Consider the following 24,419-nt stretch of genomic DNA (forward strand, 5'->3'; position numbering starts at 1 on the left):
TCTCAATCAAGCTTGACACAATCACTCAATAGGTAGTTTGCAAAGTACAAGAAGTTTTTCATGCAGATATTAATATCCTCTTCGGGTGGGGGTTAAAAGGAAGTGGGAGTAGTCAGGGGGGAACGTAGTACTCATGCAGCTCTGGCATAGCGTCAGTGTAGGTATGCTTGGGAGGGAGGGCTGAGCAGGTAGTGGGGGGGGAGAGAGAAGGGGGTGCAACAGCAGCTGATAACAAAATATTACCTCAGTTTCTCAAAAGAGGTCATCAGTGCTATGTCCTTATTTGGGTCTCTCTCAGCTCGCTTCCCCTTCAGTGTCTCAATCCGCGGGAACTTTGCACTGGTCTTGTGGCGGTACAGCTTTTTGTGTGCGGGCCCAGGGTTAATAAAGTTGGGTTTATCAAACATGTTACAGCCCAGCGCTAGTTGAGGGAATAAGGGATGAGAGGGGTTGAATTTGGCCTGGTTTTTCCCTCCCTTTCCCCCTGCCTTCCTGCCTTTCCCGGCCCCCGTTAGCGCAGCTCCTTTTTTCTTCAGGTCGGCCTCTGTGCCTGCCAAGATTTTTAGGGTCTTTAGGTTGAGGTTATTGGCCTCAGAGGGCATGCAGGCCTCCGACATGGGATTCCACAGTGGCTCAATGGAGGCCATCATGAACCTTTGGACCTCTGCCATGCCAGAGACAATGTTGGACAGAATATTTGAGGGCTCCTCGAATTCTCTCTGGTCGTCCCCAACCAGGCTGTTGCTCTCGGACCAGCCGGCGCCAGACCAGTCCCCAGTGCTGCTACTGTCAGTCAGGCCCGGGCCACAACTACCCGCCTGGTTCTTCGCTGCCTTGCCCTCTAACATGGCCTTTATCTTTTTAGTAGAACGTGAGTTCTGTTTGGGGGTCTTGACCTTTTCTGACTTAGGAGCTCTGGGAGCCCGGACTTTCTTTGGGCTCTGTCCTGCAGCTGTCTGTTTGCAATTGCCTTTCCTCTTTGACTTAATGCTTTTTGCACCAGCCAACATCTCACCAGTCTTTTCATCAAATTCTTCCTTTTTGTCTAAGTGTAGCACATCCTGACTGTTGAAGTTGTGCAGCGGAAACTGTCTGTCTTCCACAGTGTATGCGTTTGCTGTGTGCTCTTGTTGCTGCATGACATCACAGTTCCACTTTACCTCTCTGTTGCAGTCCATGCTCATATCATTAACATCCTGGTAGTCTCCAACGTTCCCCGCCATCTTCATCTCACGCCCCATCACCTGGGGGGACAGGTTGGGGGTCTCGGGAGGGGAGAGCTCCGACAGTGATGAGTGTCTAAACTTGTCTGGGGTGAAGTTGGAGATGTCCAGCAGGTCTGAGGACTCCCTGAGAGGGGTGAGGGCGTCCACGCTCTGCTGAATCACCACTTTAGGGCTGCAATGAGCTAAGAAACTGTCGCGGCCCTCCTCCTCACCCTCTCGCTCGCAGGACTTGAGGCTGAGGGAGCTGTAATTGCTGGAGGAGGCTGACAGAGAGCCCACTGAGTCATAACTGATGAGCCTGCCGTTGTCTGTGCACAGGGACCCTCTCTGGTATTGCACCTGGCCCTCCACACAGGCAGACTGACACACTTGCAGATCGGCCCCAGGCTGCAGCCCTGCCTCCGTCAGGTAGTTCTTCTCATAAAGTAGCCTGTCAGCCTCGGGGCTCAGCTGGCTGTAGTTAGACACTGGCAGGCTGTCGTTCAGGGGCACAGCAGCTGGGAAGGTGTTGGGTAAGATGGGAGTCTCAGGGGTCTCTGGCCCAAAGCTCTGGCTGTGACTTGCACAGAGCTGCGTGTGCCACATCTGGGGGAAGCTGGGGCAGTTCTGGGGGGATTGCTGGAGCTCTGACTCCGAGGGGGGGGAGAGGACGCAGCTCTGAGCGAGCTGCAGAGAAGAAAACTGTTTCTCCTCAAGGGATAGCCCCAGAGGATACTGCTGCCTGGAGGGCTGCTGGGGGAAATAGGAGATAGCTGCCCCACTGGAGGAGTCTGTGGCATCTAACAGGGTCTGCAGGTAGCCCCCCGGGATAACAGGGACCCCCGTTTCCACTGCCTCTGAGGGGGGAGCTTTGTCAGGAGAGCAAGTGGATGAAACAAAGGAGAATTTATCTTCCGATGTGTGAGCGGTGGTGGTATTGTCAGAGAAATGGGGTTTGACTGTAGTTGAACTGATGCCTGCCTCTTCCAACCCAGCAGCGGGGTCCTCAATCTGTGCTGCAGCAACACAGACATCCGTTTCATTTGTCACGCTCCTCCCCTCCTCTCCTTCTGCCTCTTTCATTTTCTTGCTCCTCAGCCTGGCTTCGCTTTTGAATTTCCTTATCCTTACTGTTTTATTTCCTCCCAATCTCCTCCCCTCCCTCTCCTCCCTCTCCTGGGAGCGGCTCTTGGCTGTGACTGTGTGTGTGATGGAGTTTGTGTCTAATGTGACTGGGAGACCTGGGGCTGCTATTATTCCCCCTGCCGTGGGGGTGGCCTCTTCTTTAGTGACACCTCCCTGGCCCCGATCAGAGAGAGGAAAGCACTGTACTGTTGCTGATTGCTCCACAGCGTGAATCCTCTGAACCTTAAGCCTGTTTGCAATCTTGTATTTCCTTTTGGGATGACTAGAATTAAAAGGGCGATGACGGCGTCCGTTTAGATGAAAACCGCGTTGTTGTTTATCTCTGGCAGCCAGCTTAAGCTGTTCCTGTCTCTCTCTTTGCCTCTCCTGCCAGAAATCCTTCAGAGGAGCCAGTGTCTCATATTTGCTCACTGTCTCTGTGTTTAAGCTCACAGTATCCACAGGGTCCAACTTGCCCAGTTTCACCGACATGAGTCTCTCTCCTTTAAACCTGTTGATGATGATGTACTTGATGACCACTGGCGGCTCTTTACGACAGGATTTCCGACGCTTTTTGGGGCACCAGTCCACGTCCTCCTCCTCCTTTTGACCAACTGGAGCTTTCTCTTTTTTCTCTGCATTCTTTTCACTCTCAAGCGAGTCTACGTCATATAAGTAATCGTCACTGTATCGAACCTTTCTCTTGGAGCGCAAACCGTAGTTGAGAGGGTTAGAGGGGCTTAGCAATCTCTTTGAGTGTCCCTTCTTGAACCTGCCCTCCTGCAGGGTGTCTGAGGAGGAGCCGGTGCAGGAGCTATCATCGCTGAACTCGCCTGACTCCTCCGTGGAATTAAAGTCCATTAGGTAGTTCACTTTGGGAGTGCACATGGGTGAGCCTTGGGAACCGCCGAGGGGGCTCCTGCCACTGCAGTCTGCAGCTTTCCCCTCCTGCCCTGTCTCCAGGATGAGCTCATCAGATTTGGGCTGAAGCTCCTCAGCGCTCCTCCTCAAGCCTCCCGCTCCTTCCTCTTTCTTGGCACAGTTGGCCAGGACACTGGGGAAGAAGTTGAACTGTGTCTCCTCCTGGAGCACGTTTGTTTTCTCCCTCATGTTGTCCTGGAAAGACTCGTAGCGAATCTTCAGCGAACAGACATCACTGCTTAACGTTGAATCATCGTCTTCATCGTCAAATAGATTGTCTACGTCTTCCTCCGAGAAGAGGTTGACTGACAGTTCATTCTTTGAACAAAGGTCCAGCAGTTCCATCTTACTCTCACTGATGAAGGATTCAAAGTAGCCCCAGTCCTGGCCGGCGTTAGCCAGCAGAACCTCCTCTCCGCTCACTTTGTCCAGTAACAGTCCCTCATACAAGTTCTTAGCTGTTGCGTCATCCTCCGGGTCATCACAGTCTTCCGTTGTTTTGTTTCCGTCAGCTCTCTTGCCCTCACCTGGGGCTTTCGGCAGAGGAAAGCTAAGTAGCTGGTCAGAGAGGAGCTGTTCTCCATAGTGACTCACTGCCTCCCCCGCATGGCTCAGGCACTGGATGCTGATGTTGTTGATGTCAGAGAAGTCCTCTCGGCTCACATCGCCTATCCTCACACTGAGCCCAGTCTCTGTGTCGGGGTTGGTGCTGGGGTCATGGGGCGGGTTTTGTATGGAATTAGGGTCAGTAGCATCACGGGTCTCGATGAAGCAGCCGAGGCAGGTGCGGGTGGGCTGAAGAAGACACTCCTCTGTCAGTGCAGACACAGTGCCAGGCTCCATCATTGTAGTTGACAGAGGGAGGGCGACAGGCAGCAGAAGGGAAGCCTTCTGGCCGTCTTCTGTTGGGCCCCAGGAGCTTACAGCTGGGGAAGGAAGTGGTGTGGGAGCGGGAGTGTGCTGAAGGACGGGGACTACAGTTGGAGCATCATCGGAGGGAGGGCAGGGGGCCACTGTCAGGACCAAAGAGGGGTCAGAGTCGAGGGGCAGGGAGAGGGTTGGCGATGCAGGCGTGGTCCTTTGGTGTGTGGGGCCGGCCTGCTGTGACGTCTCGGCGGCAGGAGGGGGGGAGGATGGAGGGAGGGCAGCATCAACCATGCCGCACAGACTCAGATCGCCACTCTGCTCACATACTCCTGCAGGGGGAAAAAGCGGAAATATTTTAGATCTTTAAAATCTTTAAAGTCTGAAGTTACATTTTATTGTTTTTACTCTGTAGTTACACTGACATATTTTTCTTGGCTGCTGAAATTCAATTAGTGTCAATTAACCCCGTAGAGCTCAACATGTCATTTTGTAATGCCAGCTTGAACTATATTATTTCAGTTTTGGTACTGGATTCAATAAGACGAAATACCAATTTCAAGGTAAGAAAGCTTCTTTTTGATTGATGTTCAAATGTAAAAGGAGAGAAGAAACACAGCTGGTAAATCCTACCGAATTCTCTGAACACATAAAACAAGAGGAAGGTGATTTTGAAAAGGAGTCACCTCATCATGTTACCATGGTGGCGGAGTGAAAGTTTTAAAGAGCTACTAGAAATGTGGTTGTAGTAAAAGAACAAAGGCTGCAGTTTTATCATACACTAACAAGAAACAGTGTAAAACACTCAGAAACAAAAGCTGTCTCTAAATGTCTTGAAAGTGTTAGTGATCAATGGAATTACTTCTACAATCAAGCAACATCTATGTCATGAGATGAAAGTGACTAAATGGTTAAGTATTAGTTAAATTAACTATGATTCAAAGCCGGAGGGTAGTAAAAGTCACTCTAAAATTGTGTTACTGAAAGTAATATTAGCTCAGAGATAACCTACTTTATGGAAATAATATTTGTCTTTCTTTACCAACCCAAGAGCAATATATGAGATCAAATGAATGCAGTCATCTTGAATTACCTCCCCCTCCTATTAGCATTTCATCTCTACAGGCACACTTATCTCTAAGGTAACACAAAACCACAACATTACACAGATTGGCAGACACAATAGCAGTAATGGCTTAATTGAAAGTAGGTTTTGGTGATTTTATACAGGTCGTTGTGACAATGTCTTAATCAGTTGAAGACATCCATCTGATGGGAAACAATCAAAACCCACAGAAGCGGGCTTGTAGCAGCAGGCAGATAGCTTTGTTTGCTCTGCATAATTAGATGACAGCAGCGGAGGCAGGTACGTACACATGGGACACGACAGGCCCATATGTTGGAGACTGTACAAGCAATATCATCTACACCTGCCTCCCTCCACAATCCCATGCTGCTGCCTCACACATTTTCCTTCAAATCACGGCAGAAAAAAGTTAAATTGAAAAACATACCACAGCAATTAAAGTGAGCACTGAGGTTAACTGGCAACGTCCCCCATTTTAGAATGGATGGTGCCTAATCATTATTGAGCTAGTGATAAATGCTTTAGGGGAAGGCTGCTAAACAAACAGTATTCAACATGGCTGTATTGGCGGTGGGTAAAACTTTGAATATGGATATGATTTGAGAGTGATTTAACGAGGTAATGATATTTCTGAGAGCAGGTCTCTCTGGGTCTGTGGCCTGAAGACACATTGGAGCTACCACAACGCCTACTAAATGCATGCAACTGCGCTCCAGTCATCCTTAATGAAGAAAACCTCGGGAGAAATATGCATCTTCTCTCCTCCTCGCAGAGTCAGAACTGTTACAGTAGCAACTTGTGAGAGGCTGCAGAAGCATCACAGCGAGGCGTTTGCCTGCCATCAGTTCCCTTCAATCTGTGAGCAGAAATGACCTCAGAGCAAAAACATGTTACTGACACATGTTCTGTGTGATGGACCAAATCAAATTTTTACTTTTGACAACTACTTTATTTTCGCTGTTGCATGTTCAGCCAGACACGGACACAATTCATTTGTAATATTTGGGAATTATAAGTCAACAGCGGCAGTCTTTGAAATCTACTTTATTTCCAAAAACACATGGATATAAAATGATTTGTCTCATCTCTTTCATTAGCCTTACAAAGCAGCAAAGCCATAAAAATAGGGAAATTATAAAGGGGGGGTTGTAACTTCCCTCACACCCCCTTCCCCCCGTGCTCGCATGAAAGCTAAGCTGCCACCTAATATTGCCAAAAGATTGTTCAAAATTGCTGTGAAACATTAAACTCATATTGAAAAATGTGTTTCCTCAGGGTTTATACTGGATTAACAATCTATCCTATCCAATGTGTGCGTGCATGTGATTTTCTGGTGTGTACGTGAAAGAGAGAGAGGGGAAGAGTCTGTGTATATGTGCGTGCTTGTGTGTGTGTGTGTATTAGAGGAAGAGTGATAGAGTGTGAGTATTGGCTTGGGGGTATAGTGTTATCGAGAGGCCATCTGTCTCCAGCTGGACCATTAGCTCTTCAGCTGTTCAGAATGTGCCACAGATCAGTCAGTCAGACAGGTACACACACACACACACACACACACACACACACACACACACACACACACACACACACACACACACACACACACACACACACACACACACACACACACACACACATATATCTATATATATATCTATATAAATAAATATATATATAGACTATAGATGACAAATCAAGTTTGACATTAGAGGTCAAAGGGGGATTGGCAGCCTCATATTCACTGATACAGTACAGCATAATGTTGCTGCTGGCAAACGTAAACAAGATAAACATCCAAAATACTCACTACTGCTAGAATAAATCTGCAGATCTGATACAAAAAAAACAAAACCTCTATACCCTCTGAGATCCTCCTAACACGTAGTTTTGTAATTGCGTTATTAGCGAAAGTGCTCCTTGAATAGAAACTAGGCTGGATGTGGCTCAGCTCACGCAGGCTAGCATGCACATTCACCACTGAGCATATGGAAGGAGCTTGGCGGCTGGCAGGAGGTGCTGATCTTCTGATCCCCAGCCCTGCCAAGCCCAGCCATGCTAGACAGCCCGACCACCGCCAAACTAGATCGGACCAAACCGGACCAGTTAGCACTCTGGGCTCTCTGAGGCCCGCCTATCTCTCCAGCCGTCACATTCAGGGCTTCATCCACCTGAGGTAAGCCCCGGCCGCTCTGTGCCAGGAGGCTCTGCGGGGGGGGGGCGGGCCCATGCCGATGGACGCGTTCATGGACATGAGGAGAGGAAAAAGTTGGCGCCTGTGGCCTCGTCTATTAGTGTGTCAGATGCCACACATGCACACACACACCCATGCTTTTTCAGTTTTTGCTTACAATCCACCTTCAGTCAGTTTATAAACAGGACAATAAACAGAAAATATAACAATGCATGAAGACCACCTTATAATAAAAGAGCTTTTGCAGAAAATGTGTTTGTTTTAGCTGTTTTTTTAAACATAAAAGCTTGTACACGCATTTGACCTGTAATTTAGTCGTTAAGCATGAATCAAACTTAAACCTCCATCCTAAGTTGCCGAAATAATTAAAAAAGCCCAGATATCAGAAATGGAAGTACAATGCAAATGAAAACAGCTGACATGGCCTTTTCTTTCTTTAATGGCTTTTTGAAATCACTCCTCCCTCCCATCCCCTCTTTTCTGTCCCCTTATTCTTCCTCCTTTTTGCCCGCTATCTCCTTCCCTTCCAACTTCTCCGCTCCTTATCCCAGCTATATGGAGGCTTTTACATTCGTAATTTGCAGAGCTAGCCGTTCTGCAGCTCAGCCACCCGGGGCGTTAAATCATCCAGCTGGTAGGCCAGCCACAGAAGCCGCTTTCTACCTATTGCTCCATCTTCACTATATGACATTTTGTGAATGGTTGGGGAAAATCAATCCAGCCAGTACAGGATGTTCATAATAAGTGGTGAGTAACTGCCGCATGATTCATGGCCATCCTCCTCAGAGAGCTGCCCTATTCCTGCTCAATGGAGCTGCTTTCACTCTTTCTTCTGCCGCTCGTTCCCTACTCTCTCTCCCTCTCCTCTTTCCCTCTCTGTGCCGCTGGAGGGACAGGCTAGTGCTGGGGATAATCTGTGTGATTCTCACAGTGGGAACTGGTCAGTCCCACTGAGCATGACCAGAGCTGAGACACTAAGATAAACCTCATCTGAGGAGCAGTGGTGCTCGGTAGAGGTAAACTTTAGGGGGCAGTAGGTAGTGGCTGAAAGAGAAAATGCTCAAATGATCAGTGGGGCTCAAGAGTTAGCATAATTAAAATAGCATTATGATGCATTGTTTATGTGATGAAGAATTCACTAAAAGAGAGCAGCATGTTACACCTACAAGAAAACCTAAATAAATATACAAATAAACTGTGTATTCAACACACAGACACATCGCACGCACACGCACACACACATACACACACACACACACACACACACACACACACACACACACACACACACACACACACACACACACACACACACACACACACACACACACACACACACACACACACACACACACACACACACACACCTTTCTTTGTCCATACTAATGGCTGTGAATGAGTGTGAAATAATTATGGTTGCACCCTCTTTCACATTAGCAGCTTTCTATGGGAAAAGGTAGATGTCATATTTCTGGGTTGTGGAAGCATTGAGGGAGAGGATTAACAATAGCTTAAAAAGCTCCATTCAATGTTTCTTTTCCTCTATTCATTTGAAAAAAGACGGGAAGTGTTTTACCTCCCCTCCATCTTGTCAAAGAGCTTAAATCTGGGCGCGAAAAAAGCTAATTCAAGGAAGCTAATTCAATGGTACACGGTAAAACCAATTGTCTTTTTAAAGTTTTAAGATGTTGCTGTCATTTAATCCTAATTCATGTTTGATCATTCCTGAAAAAATGTGATCAGAACAAAGCAACAATTCAAAGAATCAAAAAGCAAAAATGAATAATTTCATGCACATTTCTAAATCAGAAACATTTTTGATATCATGTTAAAAGCTATAGATCAAAGAAGAAAGTGAATAGTTTGTACCTGTGCTCTCCGCTACATTTGCATTTTCTGGTTCTGAAGTCTTCACAATCAATGTGAGACTGCTGTCTGTTAACACATCCATCAATACGGCTCAACGCTTCACCTCCTACGCATCATTTTGACTGTCCCACCTGTTGAAAGAGAGAGCCGGAGAGAAACAAAGAAGACGGAGAGAAATAAAGAAGAGATGTGAGAAGGGAAAGCAATCATTAAAAGGGTCACTGCCATGTGTCTAATGCAGAATAACATCAATAGCACTACATTAGATTTCATAAACAACAAAGTCAGACCCACACAAAGTTACAGTTATTGAAAAGAAGCTTCAAAGACATCAAAGGGGCCCTTGGGGGGCACCAAACAATCACTCCTTTCTTTTCTCTGTCACAGAATCATGTCTAAGATTAATCTAAACTTTACCAACCAAGAAAGTACACCAAGAGTCACAGCGCAGATCTCTATGGCAACTGTATGCCATGCAATCCTATTTTAGGCTTCATTTAACATTTATAGCTGAGTCGTTAACCTATGCGAACCTTACACAGGCAGCTCTGAGCCTATTTGTTTATTTTAATTAGCTGAATCTCTCCTTTCTGTGTGCCTCTGCATCGAGAAAACCAAGAAAGGACAGATTAAAGAGATGTGACTGGGGCGGAGACAGCAAACTGTGAACACTGACAATACTTTCTACTGTAGCAAGTGACGGTGAGGGGGCGGGGATGATTGAGTATGTGCGTAGTTGCAGGATGCAGTGCACTGAGTACAATACAAAACAATACGTTCAGGTAGAGAAGAGAAGAGAGGTGGAAGAAGTTTGTCAGCCTCCTAAAAATGGGTGGGGTGCCACAGAGAAGAAATGGCATATTAACCTTGCGTGATTCCTGAAAGAATAATGATGATACAAGAGACTCTGGGCCAGTAAATGATGAACATTTGATGTTGTGGCCTCCTGCCTGTTTATATTGTTTTCTTTTCTCAGCTCCTGCAGTCCTACTCTAGAGGAGTGCTGCTGCAGGATGACAAATGAGCCAGGGGAGGGGATCTAATAACACGATCTCCTTGTGGTGTGAAAACGGCGGCTGGGAGATTAAGACAGACGGCAGACAATAAGACAAAGGTATAGTGTGCAGCTGACTACAAACAACTGCCATCTCTTTCATCCTAAATGTCATTAGCTGTTCACTGACCTAAGCAGGGAGAGCTACCTGAAGGGAACCCCTGCTTCAGCTGACAGTCGCAAACACACCGGCTCAGTGGGTAATTACCTCGTGAGCCATCACATCTGCTCATGTGTGTAGCAGGTACAAGGACCCTGTTGGCAGACCCAGCCAGAACCTGTTCCCCTCCTCATAGAGGGGCGCCATTATCCGTGTTCAGGAGAAGCTATATGTAACGGCCTGAGGCAATTTAACAGGAAAATAGCAAACTAAATGACAGTTACTAATTAACATGTTAGGGATTTTAAAGGGTTACATCCAGTTATATTATCTTCAGTAAAAAGCTTATGTGTAGAAAATAACATTCATACTTTTTTTTTTTCAAGTGGTATTGAAGCACTTTTAACAGAAATGTGACATTAAGAACATTTAGTTAATGTTTTAAAAACTTTATTGCAGTTTAAAACATTTCTTGGATAAATAATCAAATAGAAATAAAATCTAATAAGATATTTTATATTATTATATTGAATTTAGTAAAATAGCTATTTTACTCGTTATATATTTAACAGTGTAAATAGTAATCTGTCACTTATTACATTTCAAAAGCAACCATCCCAGCACTGCCTATAACCCCTGCAGCACAGGCTTAAGTGGTCATTTTGTAACAACACACTGAGAAATTGAAATTCTACATCTAACAACTGATATATCCCCTTCAACAAAGCATGAATTGGAATTGGATATCCCCTCCTGAACCTTCTGACCCAGATGAGCTAAGCTTGGACTTATCAATGCAACAAATCCTGAGACACAGAAAAAGTGAAGTCTCAGCAGCACTCTATTAGAAACAGGCTGTGGACACCGAGCAGTGTGTCTCCAGAGTGACGGTGACACAACACACAGCCGGGATGTCGGTCGGGCTGCAGAGCTCAGCGCCTAGAGCTGCATGTGTGTGTGTGCGTGTGTGTGTTAGACAAAGCCCCAAGGCTGAGGATCCACAGCATCAGCATCCACTGGCAGAGGCTGCGCATACAATCCCATGAAGAGTGAGAGAGAAAACGAAAGCCGGGCATTTCACAACAACGCCCTGCCACATCCAATGCTCAAATGTGTTTATTTTCCACATTATTCATGATTCTCCTGTATGCTCCCCTCCCCTTTACCATCTCCAGCACTCTGTCAAGTCCTGACGAGAGGCCATTTCAATAATGAAGATGGACTAACTGCAATAGAGAGTGCACATAAATTGGAGCTACAGCCAACAAGCATGTCCAATTTGCCAAGCGGTTAAGCCTGATGTCTGGCGCAGCTTTAAGAGAGCGCGGCGGCGGTAGCCGTCAACAGGTTTGTGCCGACCTGATTCATCCATCCACATCATTAATACTTCACAGAGGGCACCATCATTTAACTCTGCAGCAAGAAACCGCTCTTTAAACACCACACATTAAGGCAGGTAATCACTGTGCACTCATTTCTGGAGCATTCAGCAGGTGTAGGAGAATAGCTAGCACTTCTGACCCAGCCATTGTTCTGGAGTGTGCGCCGGAGTTCTTTGCACGACGAGAAACAGAAATAGAGACAAAGAGCAGAGAGAGGGAAAAGCCAAACAGAATGATTAGGATTTGATTCATCCTTTTAAGCCCTCCTCCACCTCCTCCACACACCATGTGTTAATGTGCAAGCTGGATAACAAGATAAGAACATGTTTACTCGCTCTATATGGAACTTATCAGCAACACAATCTAATTCCTGCAAGCCTCTTCCCCGGATCACCGTTTCTCTGCGTTTCTCCTCGATTCGATTGCATTTCTCTCCAGCGAAGCACCAACAACAGGCATGGCTGGAGTGGGATCGTGTATAATTGCCGAAAATACGAAGCAAGATCCCACAGCAGTAGTATACATAGGTACAAAGGGCCCATTGTGTCAACAGAGGGAAAGAGTCAGGGGCCAAGGAATAGATCCCCAACAGAGGAGCTCTCAAAGAGGGCATAGCGCCACAGGGAACACTGATCCAAACAGACAGCGCTGAAATGGCGACTCCTCTTTTCAGCACAGGTATACAATTTCAGAGCATCGGCTGGCTGCGGACAGGCTGAGTAACCTGCCTCACACGCAACTCAAGGTAATACTGTTGAGCTTGTAGCAATACGTGGTATAGTGCAGAGAAAACAAATCCAACAAAGAGACAGGTACACAGAAATACACAGAATAAATCACAGGGTTATGAGGTATACACTTTTTTTCCAAATTGAAAGCCAGCGTTTATAAAATGTTCTAAAAATCTATGAACAGTATAGTTCAAGTCTGAGCAGACACTCTTTCATGTCCAGTACATTTCACCTGACTCGGTTTGACATCTGAATTTGACCTCTCCTATGTTGGGAAAAGCTACACGTCTAAGATCGAAGGACAGTGTTCTTGTCGAAGAAAAAACAATAAAGATGCCAATAATAATTATTTTCATTATCAATTGATCTGCCAATTACACCCACAAATAATAAATTCATGGTTCCGTCTATAAAATGTCAAACAAAGTAGTTTCTCAGTCAAAGGTAAGTAAATGTACTGTTTTGTCATTCCAAAACCAGTTGTTCATTCTTAATATAATATAAAACGTTAGTCACATCCTCTTGTAAACTGGTGGACTATCTCTCCTTAAGTTCATGCTGTTGCCTGTGTTGCGTACAGTTTATTTCTCAGTATGTTCCTTTTATTTTGCAGGAGAAGCAGTAACTCTCTGTGTCTTTCTGTTTCTACCTCCCAAACATGAGCATTGTTCTGTCGAAGGTCAACAGGCCACCTCACTACCAATATGTCAGAGCGCTCCTCTTCTGAGGGCCTTGACACAGCGAGCCACCTTCAAAGAAGCAGCCCTGTCAATGGCCGACAGATCAAACACTTTGAATCACCTCACGTCTGTTGAATGTTTCACTTGAACGTGTCGCAGGGAGGCCACAGCCGACACTCGTATATTGGTGCCTGCAATAACAAGTGAGTGTTTGTAATGAGAGCTGGTCGGCTGAAATCAATAGCGCAATATTAATACGAGTTTTTGCAGTATCGATATACTGTATATCACAGCGAAGCACACATCAGAATTACAATAAATAATCAGACACACGTTGAGCAAGAACTCAAACCTGTATTAACTGTTTTCTTTGCACCTTAGGGGAAGTGCAACAAGCTGTAAGCAAAAGACTGACGTATTATCGACTAACAAAATTGATGTGGTGAACTTGATCACTACACATAAAGCAGACATGGAGAAACCGCATTTATTTGGCATTATATTGTTGTCAGTCATTCATGCTTCTTTTATGTCTATTTTGGTCTCCACCAACTCCTGCTCTAAATATCTGGCTCGTTAGCTGATGAATGCTCCACTGTTTGTTTCTGTCTGCTGAGCAGGTCATACGGTACATTTATCAGAGCTTTTCTGATGTAAGAGTGAACCAAAACGGTAACGTTTCCGGCCATGAAACCAAAACAACGACCTAATGACACTAAGCTTTAGTCGGTTAATTACTCTCTATTGGTTCATCCCTGCAAGTAACTTGTGAATACATGCAGTCCCTATATTTAATATGAATATACAATTATAGTTGATTTAAGCTAACAGTTAAAGGTGGGGTATGTAATTTTGGAGAAACCAGCTCGAGTGCGCTAGAATTTGAAAGTACACAACCGGAAAAAATCTGCCTCTTCCTTCAGACTTCCTTATAGAGCCCCTCCTCCAACACACACGAACGCGCACATGACCAATGAGGGCACAAGATAAGTTTGTGCACAGATGGAAGGCTGACAGGCAGGTAGGCCATCCAGTTATTTTAGCCGGGCCGGCTAAAATGATTGGTCGTGCTTTTTACAGTACTACGGCTTCCACAGATGACATTTTTTATGTATTTATTGTCAAAGCATTTAATATATTCATTGCTATCGGGATGTTAAGAGCATTCCATGGAATATAACAAAAAGTGTTTTTGAAATAAATTACATACCCCACCTTTAATAGTTCTTATATTTAAAAAATCCAATTAGCTTATTCATTAATTAAGACAAAAATAACTACATTTGTTGAATCCCCTTTTGTTATCAAAATAAAGGCAGAAACATTCTAGAAAGATTAACTTGTTTTATTTGAAATGGCCACAAATGCTTGACAACACAGTGGCACCTGACCTAAATGATGTTGTGTGTCAGGGCCATAACAGATATAAAAGTGTTCAGTTTGTTTTTCTAATAGTGTTTATGTTTTAACCACATCTCCACACAAAGCTCTGTCAAGATGACTCTTTTATGAAGATTGCTTGCCAGGTAATATCTGTGCTGCAGCTAAACAAATAGCTCAATAAGTAAGTCTCTGGCACATAAAGGGAAAACATCTGTATCTGTATATCTTAATGTAATGGTGTCTTCTACATGTGCTTCTGCCGCTGTGTGTCCCCTCTGTCAGCTGTTTGATGCTGTACATGTATTTGATCTAACATCCTCACCTAAAATCGCTGACATGGCCACGGTGATGGCAGAGATACAGTATCCGCTTGAGATAATCATCGCCAATAAGGAAGCATCTGATAGGTAGAGATTTACTGTGTATCAGGATTATAAAGCTGGATCTTTATCAGCACAGCACAACCTACAGAGCCACATGTGGACAATTGTAACCGCAGTTACCTCTAAAGTCTCCGTCTGCTTCAGATTAAAGGGGCATGCCTCTGAATGTTTGTCAAAATCTGCCTTTTTCTTAGTGGACTGTAATATAAGTCAATTTGTATTTCTTTCTTTATGATCACTTTTCTGCTCAGATACAGCAGATGACTGACTCTTGTTGCAGAACTATTTCCTGGCTCAGTATGTGATTTCAGAGATGAACTTTAGGCTTACATTTCCTGACATGTTTCAATTAAATAGAAACATTTGACCACCGTTATACGGGAGTCAAGCTTTATTAACTGACTGAAGAATATTTGCAGAGTGAATATTTACTTTGCCTTAAAGGGTTTATTTTCAGTCATGTGATAACAGCAAACATTTTGGTTTCTCATAATTTTCTTGAGTCAATTACCTTAAAAGGTGTCTTTCGTCTATTTAAAGTGGACCTATCATGCTATATTTAAATGATATATTGTAGGGCCATACCTATATAAGGTATATTTATACGTTTCTGTTTTCAAAATACCAAACAGATCATGCATGTTAGCCATGCCTCATTTCGCTCTATGTGCTGTTTGCTGTCTCCGGGGCTGATCTCTGTGAGCTGCAGCTGACCACGCCCCCCTGCAGGAGAGGGTAGCCGTGCTCTGATGAAGTCAAGAGGGGGAGAAAAAAAGATCTCCGTCCTCCGTGTTTTATTATATAAAGTCGTTATTAATTTGTTTTAAAGCTCAATAAATAACAAAGAAGACCTTTGACCGGCACTTTTCTAATTTTGTCCGGAAGATTTCAACTTTAACGGACATCTTGACCGGCGAAAGAAACTGAAACTGAAACTCTGCCGCACGGTCCCCTCGTTCCTTGGAAGAGGCGGAGAGGTGGGTGTTTGTCATCTGCTGGTGGACTAACCGGAGAGAATTACAGTGCTTGCCTCGACGGGGAGGGATTGCATTGAATTAAAGCAGCGGGAGCAAACGCTTGCCTCGGGGAGGGAGAAAAAAAGCCACAGCGGAGAATAAACAGAAGGGTAACCATGGTAACTATGGGCGGGAAGTCTTCTTCGCTGCTTTTGTGGCAGACTACAGCGCCACTTACAGGCCTGGCATATGTACTACAGCGTCTCCAGCGCTTTCGAGCGGCAATGGCCGGCCGTGGCCCAACCTCACATTCCCCTGATAGGTGGAGAGTTGGCCCAATAGCCGTAGCGCCACTTCTGTGACGTCATAGAAGTGTTCAAATCTGGATCAGTCTGTATCAGATCCGTTGCAGCCCCTTTTTTAGAGATTTGGGTATGGAGGAAAATAGAGAGGGTTGTGTTTTCTGACACTTGGTGAGTTCCCTGGAACACAGGGGACACATATTCAGGTATAAAAGACGTACAAAAGTGCATTTTGCATGATAGGTCCCCTTTAAGTCACGTGATAACAACTGAATCATTTCCATGACAACCAAGCTTATCCATTCACAGAGATGTGGAAACAAAAATGTGGACCTTTGTGAGATTTATTTTATTGTTCACAAGGTCAACAAGGAACCTTCAGCATGAATGGGTCTCTGGCACGGAGAGCTTCAAGTACCAGCATTCATTGTGTGTGAGGCTATTTTAGGCGCCAAGCAAATTGAAATCCAGACAAAACAGGAAAAGGCCTTTCTCTGATTGATAATGTAAATGTAATCAATTTGTAAAGATTTTAAGGTAATATTTTTGCTAACAAATTGGGGTATTCATTCCTGGGTCCCATTAGGTTAGAACTACAGCAGAGGGCAGAAATGCAACACTTCATATATTGGACAGGAAATAAAATAATAAATGACAAAAAGGTAAAGGCCGGGTGGCTTAGTGCTCTGGCCCTGGGATTACAGCCCCGTTGCACATGTACAATATGTGCATACAATATAAAGAGCGATAGAAAGATCTGTGTAACATTGTTTGCAGACAGCGTATTTGTTTATGATTGAATTGTTTATGGGGTAAAACATTAACAATACATTGTTTTCAGCACAACGTTTCTTTTCACAGATCCAACCTCTCCATGTTGCTCTGTTACTTCAACTTAAACATTTATGAAATATTCTTCCGGGCCCCTGTAACCCACTTAAGGGTTTCAGGTCCAACCACCATAGTCTATCAAAATCCTGTAGCTTGCACTGGCTTGTGTGCAGCTACCTATAAACAGCTCTAGCTACAGTTCAATCTTCCATAGCAAATAGCTTTTTTAAACTACGTTTTGCTTTGCAATAACATATTGTTAAAATACCAATGATAACACATTCTTCATAACATTGGGAGGAAGGACAAATCTAGTCATGGGGGGGACACGCACCCTGGACAAAATAAAGTATCAAGGACACCTTATTGCTGAACGGCATTGCATTTCTTTACTTAGCAAGCTGTTTATTACTTTGTCTTCACAACTGTTGCATTAGATCTTATTATTCTTTCATTGTGTATTTCAGGCATGTTCATGGTATTGTTTCAGCCATTGCAATTTAATTTAGTAAAGCCATTACATGTTCATCCTCTGATTCAGGTCTGTGTATGGAGATTATTAATTATTTAACAAATGTTTTTATTTATTTCCTTTACCGTGTCCTTTACACATGAAAACATTAATTAAAAATTGATTGAAGTTATTTTAAGAAAATACATGTAAAGGCTGCTGCTGATGAAGAAAATGGCGGATACATTCTTTACATTCATGTAGACACAACATTTAATAAACATATTTAATACATTTCCTGTGTACAATGCAGACATTTTTTTACACAATATATAACGTTTAACCTTTTATACAGCTGATAACTTTCTCTATTGCAAAACATGAGCTTTTGAACAGCGAAGAAAGAAGAGCGAGGAGAGAGAAATTAGCAAAGGAGAGGTGAAGAGTGAGGAGACATAACCCATTACAATACATCACTGCATGCCACCAGAGACTGCTGCTGCTGCTGCTGCTGCTGCTGCTGCTGCTGCTGCTGCTGCTGCATGTGTTTACAAAGCTGCTTCATTCATACAGTTCGGATGATCAGTCAAAGGCTCCTGCTTAAACCCAAAAAACTAAAGTAACAGAGTCTAAATGGGGGTGGGGTCCTGCCAGTGAATGGCGGTGAGAAGAACGGAAGAAGGGAGGCAGTAGGCGAGGTGTTAAAAGTTGATTAGGTTGTTAAAGGTCACATAGTCAAGCCTCATCAGCTGTCCCAATGGAGCACAAGAAGCAGCTCAGGGCCTTCGCACTGCTGCTAATGAGACAGAAGCAGTGGCACCCTCACTAACATATGGATATATCCTGCTCCCATGTACAGCAATCTTTAATGGTACATGAGCGTGCCCGTGCCAGAACCAAGTTAAAGTGATGACACTGACGAAAAACAACAACATCTTGACTAGCCTGAAGTTACTGTAACAAGCCCTGCATCCCCGCAAGAACACACAGAGCACACAGAACTAAGTGAGGCATGTAAAGATACATTATCTGATCACAGAAACTGGTAGTACCATGTAGGTTTAACATGCATACGTACTTCACAGCACAGAGACATTGGTTTTCACACCATAAACTTTCTCATTACAGAGTCATTTGCTCATTTGTTTGGTCCACCCACTGCTCTTGAAGGGTCATTCTTATAAAACCATTTACGTATTTAATGAGGCTCTGCATACAGGCTCTCACACTCATGCATTCCCATACACACTCATTACGTGCACAGAGCTCCCACTCAGTACAGTTAAAAACATGCTGATGTATGAGTAACTGCTGATAAATAAAGAAGATGCATCCACCACGCAGACACCCAGAGCCAAAACTACCAATCATGACCAAACCCTTCAAACTCCTCACTGATACACACACACACACACACACACACACACACACACACACACACACACACACACACACACACACACACACACACACACACACACACACACACACACACACACACACACACACACACGCTTGCATGCATCAACTCATCTTTACTGCAACAGTGAAAAAAGATCAGCCATCAGAGATGCAATTATCATATTTCCAACAGGTGAATTTATTAAAGCAACGGTTCGTTTGCTTTGCTGAATCTAAATCAGGCTGAGGGGTTGGGGGCCATTACGCCGCAGTGATCAGTGCTAATACAGTGACATAATGTGCTGCAGGTTTACATGCATGCAGGAGCACTCTGTCAATGCCTGTTCCTGCCACAGCAATGCCTGTCAGACGCGTTATGGGTTGAAGTGATCAATATTTGTTATTACACCACTTTGTTCTACCTCTCGCACATAAACTCCAGAATAATTGACATTCATGCAATTTTTGGGGCCACTGCCTTTCTGTTCTTCACAAGTGAGCATGTGTGTGTGTGTGTGTGTGTGTGTGTGTGTGTGTGTGTGTGTGTGTGTGTGTGTGTGTGTGTGTGTGTGTGTGTGTGTGTGTGTGTGTGTGTGTGTGTGTGTGTGTGTGTGTGTGTCTCTCACTATAATAAACATGTGGCAGCATGAGTCCCTGCCTGTGCGTTAGTGAGAAAAGCATTGGCCAGTGCAGGAGTGCGTTTTTGTACAGTCTCTGTGTGCTGGAGTTTGATATTGTGTGTCTACTGTGTGCGCGGCGTGCACGTCTGTTCTTGTAAGAACTTAAAGGGAGAATCCTTCATAATGAGAAGCCCATAAAGGTGATGCCGGATCACAGGGAAAGGGCATCAGAACAAGAAGTGATGATGGTCGCTATGGAGCTGGCCTCCATGATAGCCAATCACAGCTAAGAGAGAGAGAAAAAAAGGATAGCACGTGTAGGAACACAGAGCTATACTGTTCCTATTTTAATTCAACTACTGCAAGAACAGATCTGCCTACAGCGGAGATGGAAGAAAGCAAAATCACACTCAATAACAGTGTTGGCTACGACTGCCATCAATGGCTAATCAATAGAGCAGTGCAACTATGGGAGACATGTTCCATTAAGTCTGCAGGTCAATGTGTTTGCCAGCAGATTGCACTGGTTTATTTTCCCTGACGCTTGTCCCCGGTCCGATACCTTACATGCTTTATTAGCTGCCCTGCTTGGCTCCATTGATGTGTATCAGTGGTCAGACCCGAAGTCCTATCAGTCAGTCACTCTCCAAAGAAAGAGGATCTCTGACCTCTGACCCAGGATGACCCTCAGTTAATTAGGCGTGTGTGTGTTTACCAAACATCTGCCCTCTTCACACCATTACTCCCCTGTCTGAAAAATAGTGTCCCATTTCAAATATAGGCATCAATACTAATTGTGAGTTGAGACGCAGAGGTGGGCAAAATATTGAGCGAAATTACTAACAGACAGAAACTGCAGCCAAATTCCAACGACCCAATATGTTATTGGCTGGTTTAACTAAACTGTGAAAATGTGGGTTTCATTTTTTTTACATCAGCAGTGATTTGTCCTTTGGCTGTTGCTTTTTTTTATCAGCAGCAAGCTCTTTTGTCAGCGCGCACATGTCGTCACTACAAACACTTACAAACACAATGTGAGAACACGCACGCAACACAAGAGCTAGTAATTAATGAAATGACCTCTGAATGCTGCACCTACAGCAGCCCCTTCTCATCACAGCCACACACACACACACACACACACTCGAATAGAATAGCAGTCTGTAGCTGCTGGAACCTGCCAATTATTCTGTACTTTACTGGACCCTCGCTGAATCGGAGGTGTGATTGGAATAACAACCATTCTCCGAAACCACGCAATTCTCCATTCCCTGTAGGGCGGCATTGAACCGGCAGGGGAAAACTAGATGGTAGCGACGATGAGGAAGAGGCTGTGTATGAGACAGAGGAAGAGGAGAGGGATAGGAAGCAAAAAGCCAAGGATTACACGGTGAGGGAGAGAAAGGGGAGGAGGGGGAGAAGTCAAAGCCGGGGCTCCCTGGCAACATGCAGAGGCAGAGGCAGTGTGAGAGTGAGTGCTGCCTGAGTGACACTCACTCTCATATCCCTCCCTCTGGGGAAATAACCCCCTTAATCCAGCATGCTCTTTCAGATAGACAAGATCACCCTTCTTCTCCCAGCAAGGATATGAAACGCTCCCCCTTGTGATTCAAATACCAGAGATGAGGGCTCGAAATCGAATAGACAACAATATGACGTGGTGGCGCAGCTAGAGAAAGACATCAATGCCCCCGTCTCCTCCTCTCCCGCAGCTGACTCGCTGCCACGGTAGGGGGCACAAAGTCATTGGTTAGCACGGGAGGAAGTGGCCTGCCATTGGTCTCTTTTGTTGGGAGGTGGCATAACATTGGTACAGTAGTAGTAAGAGGCACATTTTTAGAGTGAGGCGCATTTATTCTAAACACCTGCTTTTTAAATGACAAAGAAACCACATTTTATGTCAGACTACAGTTTCCAGGTTTTTTTTCTTCTTCTTTTCTAAAATAACTGGCGTATTCACAACTCCCTTAACTTGATTTCTGAAAATCATATACTTAATCTTTCTGCGGATTTGAATGCCAAGCTTAGTAATATCCCTTCTAATAAGCACACACAATGTGACAAACACTCAGAGATGGAGTTAATTAACGGTACACAGCACTGGACAGCCGCAGAATCAATAAAGTAAAGGCGGGCCCGGTCGCAGCAGGCCGAGCGGCAGGACCCGCCAACCACGCAGCCTTTCAGTGTAAACCGAGGGAGGTCTTTTTCGCTCCTTACTGCTAAATCTCTCCACAGCTAGGCTGCTTGGCACGCAGAGCGAACTGCAGAGCTAGGCCGACACAGTGTGATATTATATTAGCATTACAAAGGCTTTCCCACCATCTGTGACACACACAGAGGAAAAAAAAATCACTTTTCTGTTTCCAAGCTCAGATTGCTGATGTTTCCATAGGTTCGGTAAAGAGGGCTGCTGATAGCGTGGCCGAGGGTGACAAACGAAACATTCATTTATTACAGCCTCTCTGACACGTGTGACTCACCTCCAGTTCAGTACAGTACATACACGTAGCCTCGTGGTTATCCAAAGCCTTTTAACTTCAGCTCAGGGTTAATAAATATGGTTATTCACAGCCATTACAAACCTATCAATTTGACAACACTGCACTCTGTGGCGATTTCTACTCTGATTCAAAAAGATATGCCAGGTTTATGATCACTTCTAGCATAGTGTATGATAAAAGTGCAATGTTCTCCTCGGTGAGAGCAGATAGAGTTCTGTGCTTCACTCAGCAGCCTAGGGGAATGAATAGACTTGGCTCGTCCACACAGCTCTCCTTGCTTTCCACTGTAGCCTGTTGTCACTAGCCCCTGGTCGTACGCCAGTCGCCTACTTGGCAGGGAGAGGTGCTGTACAAAGCAACTGGCAGGTCTGGTAAATAATGCTGATGGAGTGTGATAGAGAGAGAAGCGTCTCCTTTTATTCCACACAGCTACTCTATCCATTCCGGTGAGGACAGACAAATGCCACCTGCTTTCTCCCCCAATCTATTCGACTAAAGGAGCATTAAAAAAAGAAAGATCCGACCTACCTAGCTCCTCTTGTGTTATCTTTCATGATGTACGCCATGCTTAAGAAAAACCAACAGCCCCCAGCCAATGGCTTACCAATATATCCAGCACTGCAGTAGCAGACAACCTGCCAACAGCTGGGATTTACTGTGAAAACTTCATGCATACAATTACACAGATGAAGGAGGGACAAGTGGACAATAGCAATGCAGCGTTGAGGGGAAACACTCATCCAGGCAATCATGCAAAGCCCTCTACTTAGTTAGCGAAACAGGATAGAGGGAGAGTGAAAGAGAAATACGTGATTATCATAGTGACTTTATAATTCAAGATTCGACATCAACAGAGAAATACGATCTCCCTCCTGTGTTATTGCCGTGACTTCTTTAACCTCAAAGGTAAAGGTCACCCGAAAAAACTAAAAATAATAATTTTCCTCTTACATGTAGTGCTTTTTGTGATTCTAGATTGTTTTGGTGTGACGTTGTTTAAGATATTTAAAATAATCACAGCCCGGTTTCTCAAGATGACCCACAGACTTTGTTGTGAGCAGATTGATGTAGGAACTGTTTTCTTTCTACGGGTGAGGTGTAGTTTGGTAGAAAGAAAACAGTTCCTACATGAAACACCAAAGAGACATAGCTCTTGAGTTTTTCAAATCTATTTGTTTGGGGCTTTGAGCACCACAAGTGTGCTAGTTCCATTATATTCGAGAGCAGGCAGACATCTGTATGGCCGATATCTCTAACACTCAACAACTCACACCAAAACAATCCAGATGAAAAAGCACTACAGGTAACAGGAAAAATATATATTTTTGATTTTGGCATCAACTCTTTCAGTCATTGTAGGAAAGAGTTCTGCAGTAGATTTCCATGCACTGTTTGCATATGTGGCTTTATGCCTGCTGATGCTTTGTCGGGGCAGAACCAAGATCAGAAATATTGCCATTAACATTGCTCATTATCCCTATTCACTAAAATGACTACAGGCTATATCTAAAAGGAGAAAGCCCTTCATAGTATGTGTGCACACATTGAGTGGAAGTGGGCAAAGGCAGCATGAACACTTATCAGTGGAAGCAAGAAATCCTGTAAATGACAGCGCATGATCTCATATAAAGGCTCTGCGCCAACCTGTAATCTGTATGTGAATGAATGCTTTGCCCATGTGGACCCCTGTCATCTGATGTGGGTATTAACTGGGAGTATTACTGCATATAAAGAGCATATATGGCTCAGTGGCTGTATATAAAGCCACTCTCATCCACGTGGGAGTGCGAAGGGTCAATGAGGTTCCCAGCTTGGTGTAATATTCCTGTCACTGAGCCTCATTTCGAAAACACCTGTAGATGCATCCGGCATCTTCCCTTTCACTAAGAGTAATTTGCATTAGCATATGGCCTAGAATATCCAGCCTGGTGGAGCAGTCAGGAAGACAGCACGGTGAGAGCGAAGGTAGCGGGGTTAGCTCTCTTGTCAAAACCAATATCCCCCTCTTCAAGACTAGACTGGGGAGCCAAAATCATCTGCATAAAGGAGAGGCACTAAAACCACCTTTTATAAAATACGACAGGGGATCCAGCTCACACTGGTTAAAGCATGATGAAAGGAATGGAATCCAGCACAGCTCCCTGTCTGTGGATAATCAAACAACCCTGGCGCTAAAAGCATGGCATTCAAATTCAATTGTGAAAGCTGTGGCTGTCTGAGAAAAGGAAAAGGCGCGAGAGGAAAAAACACATCCCTGTTGTTTTGAACTCTGTGGGAGCTTAAAAGATGTGTTTTATAATGGCTAACATTAGGAATAAACATACAAACCCTAAAAGCAGAAAAATAGTTAACGGTACACTTGGTGTACGCTGAAATAATGAA

The 24,419-nt window shown here is 44.4% G+C and overlaps 1 protein-coding gene across 1 annotated transcript in view; it reads right to left on the reverse strand.

Moving 5' to 3' along the window:
• The window catches only part of nexmifb (neurite extension and migration factor b), a 50,963-nt gene that overhangs the window by 3,032 nt on the left and 23,512 nt on the right, over nucleotides 1–24,419 (reverse strand). The window contains exons 2-3 of the mRNA XM_034121045.1: nucleotides 9,260–9,390; nucleotides 244–4,447 (exon numbers count right to left, since the gene is read on the reverse strand). Of these exons, the coding sequence (XP_033976936.1) occupies nucleotides 244–4,447; nucleotides 9,260–9,341 (4,286 nt within the window). The 5' untranslated portion in view covers nucleotides 9,342–9,390. The remainder of the gene's footprint in view (nucleotides 1–243; nucleotides 4,448–9,259; nucleotides 9,391–24,419) is intronic.

This window comes from Trematomus bernacchii, unplaced genomic scaffold, assembly GCF_902827165.1.
Source record: "Trematomus bernacchii unplaced genomic scaffold, fTreBer1.1, whole genome shotgun sequence".
Lineage (NCBI taxonomy): Eukaryota > Metazoa > Chordata > Actinopteri > Perciformes > Nototheniidae > Trematomus > Trematomus bernacchii.